A 13,425-nucleotide genomic window follows, 5' to 3' on the forward strand; every position below is an offset into this window, starting at 1 on the left:
CCTGGTGGGCTACAGTCCATGGGGTTGCAAAGAGTTGGACACGACTGAGTACACAGCAAGAACACTGGAGTGGGTAGCCTATCCCTTCTCCAGCAGATCTTCCCGACCCAGGAATCGAATAGGGGTCTCCTGCATCGCAGGCTGATTCTTTACCAACTGAGCTATCAGGGAAGCCTTTTTACAACTATCAAAACTTATTGAGTCACACACTTACCTGTGTATTTTATTGCATATAAATTGTACTAAAAAATTAAAAGATTCTTTTATTTAAAAAAACATTAACACTAAACACCACTCAGAGTATTTGCCTATTTTCCAGGCATGAGAGATACTAAGAAAATTCTTATTCTATTGAATTTTACATACCTGGTTTATAATGTATGATGACTATAGTAACTTATCCAGTTTCATTAGATTAACTCTCAAGTTGCTGTGAAGTTCAAAAACATCAAGAAGTACCAAGAGAAAAAAAAAAACAAAAACAACACCCCACCTCCCAAACAAGCAAAAATTCCTGCTCTGAACCAGGATTACATTTTTAAAGACGAATGTCATTGCTACAATATGCCAGCAAGGGGAGCAGTTACACTTTGAGAACAATTTCTTCCTCTCACCACTGAATTATTCTATAGGGCACTTTAAAGAGACCAAAAATTGACTTTTGGGTGTAGCCACAATGGAAATGACAGATCATTTTAATGCAAGAGAAAAAGATTGGAAACCTTGACCCTCTAGATTACTTTGCACCTCAATGAGAAGGGGAAAAACAGATCAGCTTATTAAAAGAATATGTTCATGTAATTCAGGTACCAGAAAAAACATTTAAAAGAACAGCTAAATTAACTGTGGGCTGCCACTTTTCCTTGGTTAATCATTCCCATATGAGAATAATAATGTACGTCCACCCCCTTCTCCCACAAAAGAAAAAGATCCCAAGAATGCCACTCTTCTGATGGATTGGGTATAGCAGCATCCATTTGTAAAGAATTTGCAAGCTGTTCGAATACTGGAGTCTGTCTGAGCCTAGGCAAGGCTGGCAAAGGGTAATTTTTTAAAATCCTGAAGCATAAAGTCTTTTCAGTTGAGATGGTTATGCCATGAATCTGAAGGTTTATGTTGCATTTTTTATATATATCGCTGTGCTCATCAATTCTAAGATTTGTAAGGCTTAATGCTCAGCTAAGCTCAGGAAGCCTGTAGAAAAGTCTCTAACTATCCCTTCCTGTCAGGTTCGGTAATCCTGGATTTATAGAAAAGAATGTTCTGGCTGACAATGGCAAGTATGTCCCCCAAAGCACATGAAGTGGAGGGCTCCAGGTAGGGACACCTACAATATGGGTTACTGACCCCTTTAGACTCTAACTTACATGGTAACCCTGGCCTTGATTCTAACATCATGTGGGGTGTGTCAGTTGCTCAGTCGTATCCGACTCTCTGTGAACCCATGGACTGTACTGACCAGGCTCTTCTGTCCATGGAATTCTTCCAGGCAAGAATACTGGAGTGGGTTGCCATTCCCTTCTCTAGGGGATCTTCCCGACCCAGGGATGGAACCTGGGTCTCCTGCACTGCAGGCAGACTCTTTACCATCTGAGCCAGCAGGGAAGCCCCTCTAGTATCACCGCACCTTCTCAATTCTCCTGGCTCCCCAGAGAAGCTCAGTACAGAGGACACAGCACTGTGTGCCCTGGAAAATGCCCTGAGCCATGCCCGGGGTGGGGATGGATTCCCACTTGTAGGAAAGCCACATCTCTACATTCTGCAGTGCTCATGCATCGGAGCTGGGCCTTCCTCCCCCAGAGTCAAGTGAACTCGAGAACGCTGGGTAAACAGAAGCAAGAGTCCCTTCCAGAACGCACCAACAGAATGAAGAGCTTTAGAACGTGAGCAGGTGTGTAGGCTGACTCTATATGGGCACCTGCAGGGGCGCCAGGAGCAACTCTTCCTTTAAAGTCTCACTTCACTGCAGCCTTTCCACAGGGGCAGCCCTCTGCCCTAGGAGAGGGGATGCTAGCAGCATGGAAAAGGGCATCACTCATGAATGTGGGTACCTGCTGCCTGGGATATAAACCCTGCCCGGAGATTCTCCCTATAAAAATCCAAGGAACACTTCTCGGTTCAATGTCCCTAAGAAAGGATTTGGAATTACTTCCACTCATGAAATAGAAGGAAATCACTTTTTTTCCCCTCCAATTTCTATAAACGGAAGTCCAAGGAAGTAGAGGGTTCAGAGTAAGAAGATTCAAGTTTAGACTCTGTCTTGAACATTTTGTCCAGACCCCCAAATCTGTGATGCTACAATCTGAACCATATTCTTGCTGGCAAAGAGTCATGGGGTTGCTCCACACTGAATTAGCATTTCACTACGCAGCAAAGGAGCTTTAAAGAACAACGAAGCAAACATAGAAATGAAGTGCTATGGCATACGTAGTCCTAATTTTGAGCTTGCCACTGAATGGACCTGAGTTTTGTGTCTTACAAGGAGAACATAAAACAAAAGACAGTCTCCCAAGAGTTATTAAAACCTGCAAGATGTATAAAGTGTAGAGATGAAATATAAAGGGAAAAATATACAAAGAACCCAGAAATGGGAGACATGTTGGTTAGAGGAGGAAATAGAAGCAAGGTGTAATTAGAGATAAAGACACACAAAAAATAGAGATGCTTGTGTGTGTGTTTAAAATTTTAATTTAATTTTTCATCACTGTATAGTTGACTTACAGTGTTCATTTCAGGTGTACAACAGGGTGATACAGATTCTTATAAATTGAGCACTATGTAAAATTATTATAATGTTACTGACTGTATTCCCCTTGATTTGCTCATCTTATAACTGGTAGCCTGTTGTGTTTGTTTTTAATGAAAGGTGAGTTGCTCGCTCCAGCAGATCTGCTTGCATACAAACCAGGAAGGAATAATTGGCAGTTGTAGAAGGCACACTGGTCTGGTTGACATGGCATCAGGTGATTAAAGCACATTCCAGAAAGGGCTAATGTGTGTTTGTGTCAAGTGGGAGAACCCCCAGCCTGAAATCCAATCAAAAATATTGCATGGGGCATCCTTCTCTCGAGGAGGTAGAGATGGGCTATGCTTCAGCATGGCTCCTGCCCCATAGGGAAGGACCATGAGTGGGGAGTGAGGATGTTATGTGATCTAGAACCATCTACACATCCGTAGGTGACTGCAACTGACTGAAAGGAACATATAGGAAGCAAAGTGCTTGGAAGTGAATTCTGTGTGACTCCCTCTTGGCAGTCACGGGAGGGTGGGCTCCGGGAACCAAGTCTGAGCGAGAAGAAAGAGCTTTGGGGCTTCCCACCCCCTAAAGAGTCTCGGCAGTTGTATTTTTACAGAAACATAGAGTTTTGTCTGAATTTGACAGGGTTTTCCTAATGTTTCAAATATTACTCAAGTAAGGTGCTTATATGCATATCAGTTCAGTTCAGTTCAGTCACTCAGTTGTGCCCGACTCTTTTCGACCCCATGGTCTGCAGCACCCCAGGCTTCCCTGTCCATCACCAACTCCTGGAGCTTGCTCAAACTCATGTCCGTCGAATCAGTGATGCCACCCAACCATCTTATTCTCTGTCATCCCCTTCTCTTCCTGCCTTCAATCTTTCCCAGCATCTGGGTCTTTTCCAATTAGTCAGTTGTTCGCATCAGGTGGCCAAAATATTGGAGTTTCAGCTTCAGCATCAGTCGTTCCAAAGAATATTCAGGACTGATCTCCTTTAGGATGGACTGGTTGGATCTCCATGCAGCCCAAGGGACTCTCAAGAGTCTTCTCCAGCACCACAGTTCAAAAGCATCAATTCTTCGGTGCTCAGCTTTCTTTATAGTCAAACTCTCACATCCATACATGACTACTGGAAAAAACATAGCCTTGACTAGATGGACTTTTGTTGGCAGAGTAATGTCTCAGCTTTTTAATATGCTGTCTAGGTTGGTCATAGCTTTTCTTCCAAGGAGCAAGCATCTGTTAATTTCATGGCTGCAGTCACCATCTGCAGTGATTTGGGAGCCCCCCAAAAGAAAGTCTCTCACTGTTTCCATTGTTTCCCCATCTATTTGCCATGAAGTGATGGGACCGGATGTCATGATCTTAGTTTTCTGAATATTGAGTTTTAAGCCAACTTTTTCACTCTCTTCTTTCACTTTCATCAAGAGGCTCTTTAGGTCTTCTTCACTTTCTGCCATAAGAGTGGTGTCATCTATGTATCTGAGGTTACTGATATTTCTCCCGGCAATCTTGATTCTAGCTTGTGCTTCATTCAGCCTGGCATTTCGCATGATGTATTCTGCACATAAGTTAAATAAGCTGGGTGACAATATACAGCCTTGACATACTCCTTTCCTGATTTGGAACCAGTCTGTTATATACACACACACACATATATATATTTAATTGGGATATAGTTTGCTTTACAATGTTGTGTTAGTTTCTGCCATATATGAACTGAATCAGCTATATGCATACATATAGCCTGAGGATATATGTATATAGCACTTCCCAGGTGGCACCAGTGGTAAAGAATCTGTCTGAGAATGCAGGAGACATAAGAGATGTGGGTTTGATCCCTGGGTAGGAAAGATCCCCTGAAGGAGGGCATGGCAACCCACTCCAGTATTCTTGCCTGGGAAATCCCATGGACAGAGGAGCCTTGCGGGCTATAGTCCATGGGGTCACAAAGAGCCAGACACAACTGAAGTTACTTAGCGTGCAAGCACACATACATATATCCCCTCTGTCTTGGACCTCCTTCCCCCTCCCGACCCATCCCATCCCGCTAGGTCATCACAGAGCACCTAGCAAAGCTCCTTGTGCTATACAACAGGTTCCCACTAATTATTTATTTTATACATACTAGCACCTCGAATTAGTATATCCTTCTTGAATATATTCACTCACTGAATGAATCAACCAAATTCCCAAAAGAGGAGTATATCTCCCATTAATTAAAATAGAAGTCCATAATGGGTAAGATACAGCCTACAGTTTCTTTATTACTTCTATTTGGCATATGAAGGACATTCTCCAGCCATTCAAATCTCTCTCTGAGGGAAGTTAACTATCAAGATAGAGCTTGGCAATTCTCTCTTGGGGTCTGCAATGCTAACTAAGCATTTAAGAGGACACCGGACATCATCCTAGTGGCTGGTGAGATAACCCACTTCCAGGTATAGGAGAGGAAGTGCAGTCCTGCCTGCGTACCCAGTGAATCCTGTTCTAAGGTCTAGAAGCGGTGCTGATGACCTGAGGGACAAGAAGCATGCAGATGGGCTCATTTTTACTTGGTTCAGATGTCAGTTTTCTATTCCAGAGGAGATAGAAACGTTTCTCACTGTCTCATGTGCTAGGGAAGAATGAAAACTCAAGTGGAGGAGAGGCTGGGGTCGGGACTATGAGCCAAGGGGGGTGGGGTAGGAGAGCCGGGCAAGGGTCTGGCGGGTCTCCGAACACACAGCTGTGTCTGGAGCTTAGCTGGTAAATAAGGAGAGCAGACAACCTTGAGCACTTGGCAACTCAGCCCTCTTCCCTGATAATGACAAGAGCCCTAGGATCACAGGCAGCTGACCCTGAGGAAACATAGTCTTCTGCCAACTCAGGGTAGAGGCTGGAGTACAGGGCTTGGATACCAGTCTCCAAGCTTCTCAGATCAGAACTCATTCTCAATTGTTCTCTCAATGACACATGCCTGCTTTGACCTTCCTCGACTCAGGCCATCGAAACATCCCTATCGGCGGCTCTGGGACACATAAATATGACTGTGCTTGCAAATCATGCTTTCATAAAGGATTCTTAATGCTGCTTGAAAACCACTTTCACAGGGCTTCCCTGGTGGTCCCGTGGTTGAGAAGCCACCTTGCAGTGGAGGGGACCCTGGTCCAGGAAGATCCCACATGCTGCAGGACAACTAAGCCCATGTGCCACAACTCCAGAGTCTGTACCCCGGAGCCCGAGAACCTCAACTACTGAGTCCACGCATCCCAACCACTGAAGCCCACACACCCCAGATCCTCTGCTGCCAAACAAGAGAAGCCACCACAGTGAGTAGCCCACACACCACAAAGGAGTAACGCCTGCTCTCTGTAACTGGAGAAAGCCCAAGTGTAGCAATGAAGACCCAGCACAGTCAAAAATAAATAAATACTAAAAGAAACACTGTCACATGTCCCTTTCTAAACTTCATCCCTCATTCTGTTTTTTCTCTCCCCCTGGAGACAAGCTCCTATTCACAGATGACAATCATCTCGCAGCTCTCATGTATAGAGCACCTTTGTATGAATATGTTGTAGACAGCTTGTCTTCAATAATCGCAACAACCCACATAAGCTGTGTACTGTTATCCTCATTTTATAGACGAGAGCTCAGTGAGGTGAAGCCAATGCTGAAGTGTATGTGGGTTACGTGATCTGCCCATGTTACATCACTCACAGACTCTGGAGCAGGGATTTAAACTTGTGCCTTTCTAACTGGCATTCCACACTCATCCAACAGCATAACGGAAAGGTGACTGAAGCTCTCAGACATAAACTCCCTCAAATTTCTTTGTATACACCTTCAACTGTTTATTTATCTCCCCTTCTCTCTTCTAACAAGGAGAAGCTGATTCTATCCTGTGTTCCTGAAAGTTCTCTCAATTGTCCACAGTTTTATCTATTCCCATTTTTCCACATTTCAGCTTTCTATAGACAGCTCTCAAACCTATCTGTGAGCTCCGGCTGGTGTTTCCAACCTCTAAGGAAGGGCATATCTTCTTAGCAATATACCATTTAATAGACCATATATTGTTCCCCACCTCCTCAACTCTCCACCTCAAACACGTCTGCTGTTTTTCTTAAGCAATCCACGTATTCTCTATTTCCATATGTTCACTCACACTGATTTGAAATGTCCTTTTCTCTACTAGTAGACATTGAATTTATGTTTAAAGAATGAGCTCCAGTGTTACACCTGCTATGAATATTTCCCTAACTTTTTAGTCAAATTTAATGGTATCATCTCGGTGCTCTCCAAGCACTCTGCTTCTAAGGATAACACATCACTTATCACATGGGAAAACTGTCTCCATCTCTGCTTCAACTTATGGGCTGCCAGCAGAGTGTAGACAAGAAGACAGTTTTATTAATCTCTACATACCTTGAAGCAATAAGCACGGCCCTTGGCTAAGTGTTTGTTGTATGAATGAATGAATGGTGATTTGGTTACTGCTCTGACTTTTCAACATGCCGCAAGGAGGGCATGATCTGATTTGGGGGTTATTTTCTTCTCCCCTTAAATCTTCACTATCATCCTGGGACTTTGTCTTTCTTGCTATGTGAAAATACTGTTTTAAATAAAAAAAAAATTCCTGAGGCATAAAATCAGAGAAAATAAAAGGGAATGATACATCATTTTTCTTGTAAAAATAAATACATGTCATCCAGGTTACAGATAGGCATTCAAAAAATTAAAATGTATATTTGTCAGTTTCAAAAAAAAAAAAAAAAAAAAGATAATAAGAATCGATCCTTTTCTATTAACAAACATTTATGTCCACATATAACACACAGTACATTTCAGTAAATTAGAATACTGAGTTTGGGGAGGTGGGAAGAAAAAGGGGATGTGAGCCTGAACTATGGAAGTCAGATTTATTGAAAGCAATACACTTTTATTACTTTAAATACTCTGATATGTCAATAACGCCTGTCTAAGGAGAAAGCCACTAAATGACATGCATCCTTGTTTTACAGCTGAATCTTTTTGCTTAAAGACCACTGTATGTGCCAAAGCCATGAAAACAATTACTCTTTTAAAATAGGTTACAGGTGTTCCCTCTGTTTCTTGTATCAAACCCATTCCATGGTGACAATTCATAAGTAAATTTCATCTTAGTCTGGGTCAAACTGTCAAAAACTGTGTAATCAAAATATCTGAATGAAGAAGGTTTTACTGAATTCTTAGAGGAAGACATTTCTGGAAAATAAGGAATATAGTCCAATGTTCCAGGGAAGTGTTACAAAATAAAAATAGGTAAAATGTGAACTTTTTCAAATAAGATGGACATTAATTATTCATTAAGCTAGATATAACTGGAATCTATCTTCAAAGTCTATGACTTCCTCTATAAATTTATTGAGGGCAAGGATCATGGTTTGCTTGCTTTTCTCCCCTACCCTCTAAGACTTTATAAAACTCAAAATGCCACGTAGGCTGTGCTTTCTGGTGATGGATCATCAGAACAGGTATTTAAAAGTGACACTACAGTGTTTTCAGTTACTGTGGCTTTGGGGCTTCCCCGGTGGCTCAGATGGTAAAGAAACTGTCTGCAATGTGGGAGACCTAGGTTTGGCCCCCGGGTAGGGAAGATCCCCTGAAGAAGGGAATGGCAACCCACTTCAGTATTTTTGCCTAGAGAATTCCATGGACAGAGGAGCCTGGTGGGCTACAGTCCATAGCGTCGCAAAGAGTTGGACACAACTGAGTGACTAACACTTTTGCTTTGCTTGTCTAAAACTACCCAAGACCCAAACATTATGGAGCGTTTACTCACTGATTCTGGGTGTAGATCTCAAGTAATTTATAGGTCCCCATCCTAGAAAAGAAGAGATAGGAAATGCACATATTACCATCACCTGCAAAGACATTTAAGAACCTTTCTACATTGACATACCTCAAAGTCTCTGATATTTTATTGCTAGCCAAGAAAATCATGGGAAGGGAGAGGGTCATGAAATAGAATATGACATCCCTGTGTTTCTAGGCTACTCAAGTAGTGACAGGCTTGATATCACATATTAAGAAACCTGGCATTACCTTTAAACTTTGCCACAGAAAAGACAGCTTTGTGCCCATACCTTCTGCCTCAGAGAAATCAAGCTGGGACTGTTGGGGTAGGCGGAAATGGAAAATATTCATCTTGGGATTTCCCTGGCAGTCCAGTGGTTAAGACTTTGTCTTCCAATGCAAGGGGCGAGGGTTTGATCCCTGGTTGGGGACCTAATATCCCCACATGCCTCATGGCCAAAACACCAGAACATAAACAACAGAAGCAGTATTGTAACAAATTCATTTCAAGGAAGAAAGTTTCCTTGGATTCTTTGCATTCTACTCCATAATCTACCAAGGTGTTGATACATAATTATAGTTTCTGTTTAAAATTTCTGAGTACATGGGATAGATCTCTGGGTAAAACTGATAGTTGGAAGAGAAATGCCACGTACTTCTCCTGGTATGGAATATCCAATGGCCCACTCTTGGATAAGTTGGGTTGTGAAGCTTGAAAGAGTAAATGAACTGAAGTCTAGGATAAAAGGACAAAAGCTTTTTGAGGGATGAGATCCCATGGATATTTACATCCTCCAGAGCTACTGGAAGTTAATTCTATAGTGAAGAGCTCTAAGAAAGAAATCTTGAGGGCTCCCTTGAGCCAACAATTTTTCATCCTGATAATCAAGAAGGACGACCTTTTCTGCCAGATGAAGTTGCTAAATGTAATACAGAATATTTCTTCTGGTTTAGTCATCTCTGGGGAGAGGTGAATCTTAACTCATTCTGAGAACAAGTTGAGGGAACCACAAGATGGTAATTATAGGGCTATTCAGACTTTTGCTTTCTAGATTACACTGGTCCAATTCCTCTTTTAAAAAACATATTATAACCATATAATATGTGGGCTTCCCAGTTTCCAGGTGGCACAGTGGTAAAGAATCTGGCTGTCAATGCAACAGAGCAGCAGGAGATGTGGGTTCGATTTTGTGTCAGGAAGATCCCCTGGAGGAGGAAATGGCAACCCACTCCAGTATTCTTGCCCGGGAGATCCCGTGGACAGAAGAGCCTGATGGTCTATAGTCCGTGCATATGTGCTAAGTTGCTTCAGTTGTATCTGACTCTTTGTGACCTCACAGACTGTCGCTCACCAGGCTCCTCTGTCCATGGGGATTCTCTAGGAAAGAATACTGGAGTGGGCTGCCATGCTCTTCTCCAGGGGATCTTTCCAACCCAGGGATTGAACCTGTGTCTCTGAGTCTGCTCCTTTGGAAGGCAAGTTCTTTACCACTGGGAACACCATGGGGTAGCAAAGAGTTGGACATGACTGAGCACACACACACACACACACACACATAGATCAGCAGTGGCCCTTTTATATACTGTATGCTATACCATATATTTTATATATTACATAATTTTAATATATATGTTAATATTATATACCTTTAATGCATATATTATATATGTTAACATATATCTTATATTATCATATGTATATGTAATGTTTTGTTCCCTGCATACTGTCTTGTTTTTCAAAAATATTCCTTTAAAAGTATATTGATAAAATTTGAACAAATACTTAAGCATGATGAGGCTTATACATAGAATGGTAAGCTTAACTCTCTGGTCCTGCTCCTCTGCTCCATTTAAAAAACTTGCTATCAGTGTGATTCATATATAATATTGTTTTTCTAACATAAATTAATAGATTCTATCAGTGCTTGTTTTCTTAATTATTCTTTCATCAAATTTCATTTGTGCTAAAATATACCAGTTTATAGTTACGTCAATTAATGCTATTCTAGTAATAACTTTATAAGGGAAAAGAATCTGAAAAAGAATATATATATATATATTTAAACTGAATTATTTTGTTGTACATCTGAAACTAATACAACATTGTAAATTAACTATACTTCAATAAAATGTAAAAGAAAAAATATAAAAGTAAACAAAAATTTAAAGTTTTTTATATGCTATTCTATTTTTAGAATGATTAAAAAATACATATAAACAATACATTGAGTTGTATCATCTTGAGTTTCCTGAGATAAGGTATCAGCAGCTGCACTTGATTTAGTAATTTCTGCATTTTGGATGAAGGTATTTATAAGTCATTTGTATAGCTCATCAATAAGTTATAGGTCCTCTGGTACAACTGATCCTCAAGGGTTGGAACTTGATATGTAATCCACTGCTTCAGCTCACTTTGATGCGATTGCAGCTCTCTATTTACTGGTTCACTCATGTAACAATAGCATGATTAAGGTCACACTTCCGTGGCTTGGTGATAACAATATTGTTTAGGCTAGGACCAAAAATCTTCCCTCATTCAAAATTGATTTTATCCGGCACATCTCATTGTTGATGTAATCTGTCACGTAACCAGGGAAGGAAATGAAATTGATGTGGAAAAAATGGCTATTCAAAGAGTCAAATGCAGTTGCTGCTTTATCTCTTATGATACTCTGCTAAGCAGTTTACTGATTGCATGAGAAATGGTTCTCATCAGGTATTGCCTCTAAGCCCTCAGGTTTATGATAATCAAGTCATTTCCTTTAAAAACGTGGACACGGTAGCCTCTTTCCCCATCTCTGTGATAGCTCAACTAGAAAGGCTGTGCCATGGTCATCTGCCAGTTTCTTTTTTCTTTTTTTTATTAATGGTAGGAAACACATTAGATCTGTCCTCAGTAAATTTTAAAATATACTGGATGGTATGTTGACTGTAAGCTGAGCAGATCTCTAGAACTTTTTCATCCTGCATAACTGAAACACTATACCCACTGAATAGTAATTTTCCATGCCCCTTTTCCCAGCCCCAGGAAACTACTGTCTGCCAATTTCTCAAGGGTCTCAGGAAACCTGACTCTGGGGCATAATAAAGAGATTATATTTCTGGGTAGAATACACTTCAATGTTTTAGTTTGGCTTTCACTCATCACAGACTGATGGAACAACATACTGGTTCCAAATAGGAAAAGGATTACGTCAAGTCTCTATATTGTCAACCTGCTTATTTAACTTATATGCAGAGTACCTCATGAGAAATGCTGGCCTAGAGGAAGCACAAGCTGGAATCAAGATTGCCAGGAGTAATATCAATAACCTCAGATATGCAGATGACACCACCCTTATGGTAGAAAATGAAGAACTAAAGAGCTCTTGATGCAAGTGAAAGAGGAGAGTGAGAAAGTTGGCTTAAAGCTCAACATTCAGAAAACTAAGATCATGGCATCTGGTCCCATCACTTCATGGCAAATAGATGGGGAGACAGTGGAAACAGTGGCAGACTATTTTTCTGGGCTCCAAAATCACTGAAGATGGTGACTGCAGCCATGCAATTAAAAGACGCTTACTCCTTGGAAGGGAAGTTATGACCAACCTAGACAGCATATTAAAAAGCAGACGCATTACTTTGCCAACAAAGGTCTGTCTAGTCAAGGCTATGGTTTTTCCAGTAGTCATGTATGGATCCGAGAGTTGGACTATAAAGAAAGCTGAGCACCGAAGAATTGATGCTTTTGAACTGTGGTGTTGGAGAAGACTCCTGAGAGTCCCTTGGACTGCAAGGAGATCCAACCAGTCCATCCTAAAGCAGATCAGTCCTGGGTGTTCATTGGAAGGACTGATGTTGAAGCTGAAACTTCAATACTTTGGCCACCTGATGTGAAGCGCTGACTCATTTGAAAAGACTGATGCTGGGAAAGATTGAGGGCAGGAGGAGAAGGGGACGACAGAGGATGAGATGGTTGGATGGCATCACCAACTCAATGGACATGAGTTTGGGTAAACTCCGGCAGTTGGTGATGGACAGGGAGGCCTGGTGTGCTGCAGTTCATGGAGTTGCAAAGATTCAGACACAACTGAGTGACTGAACTGAACTGAACATCAGAGACTGAAGTATGTACTCAGATGGTTGCCTGTCCTACATTATAGAGTAAACTTGTTGAAAACAGTAATGATTCAGTCTTACTTCTTTTTATAATCTCCCCAAACTTAGTTCAGTGTTGTGTATAAATATGCATTGAATTGAACTTCAATGTTTCTTTTAATGTAATGATAATCTAGGATGTTGGACTCAGGGTTCATATAATCAATATAGGCAGACTTTCTTGCTACACGACCATGTATTAAATAACTATGAATGTTCTCCCATGGTCATCTGTGGAAATGGCATGAAATGTCAGCATACAAGCTTGCTTCACACAACAGAAATTAACTGGCTTTGGCCAGAGCCCCTAAAATTAATGAGTTCAAACCTCACTGACTCAATGGACATGAGTTTGAGCAAACTCCAGGAGACAGTGAAGGACAGACAGGGAAGGACAGGGAAGCCTTAAGTTCACGGGGTCATAAAGAGTCAGACATGACCAAGTGATTGAACAGCAACAACAAACCTAACATCCAGTGAACCAGTTCTTATCTTACACTTTAAAGAAGAAAAGTCGCTCAGTCGTGTCCGACTCTTTGCAACCCCATGGGCTCTAGCCTACCAAGCTCCTCTGTCCCTGGAATTTTCCAGGCAAGAGTACTGGAGTGGGTTGCCATTTCCTTCTCCAGGGAATCTTCATGACCCAGGGATTGAACCCAGGTCTCCTGTATTGCAGACAGATGCTTTACTGTCTGAGCCAGCAGGGAAGCCTATATATACTTACAAGATCGATTATG

General features: G+C 41.4%; 1 protein-coding gene across 4 annotated transcripts in view; it reads right to left on the reverse strand.

The window, feature by feature from the left end:
• Positions 1 to 13,425, reverse strand: part of CHST9 (carbohydrate sulfotransferase 9) — a 280,158-nt gene that overhangs the window by 113,162 nt on the left and 153,571 nt on the right. For 3 of the 4 annotated variants that reach the window (XM_070452775.1, XM_070452778.1, XM_070452776.1), the window contains one exon: positions 8,538 to 8,579. The exons of the other annotated variant lie outside the window; for it this stretch is intronic. In XM_070452775.1, coding sequence (XP_070308876.1) covers positions 8,538 to 8,579 — 42 coding nt within the window. The remainder of the gene's footprint in view (positions 1 to 8,537; positions 8,580 to 13,425) is intronic. 4 annotated transcript variants of the gene reach the window in all.

This window comes from Odocoileus virginianus, chromosome 22 (genome assembly GCF_023699985.2).
Source record: "Odocoileus virginianus isolate 20LAN1187 ecotype Illinois chromosome 22, Ovbor_1.2, whole genome shotgun sequence".
NCBI lineage: Eukaryota > Metazoa > Chordata > Mammalia > Artiodactyla > Cervidae > Odocoileus > Odocoileus virginianus.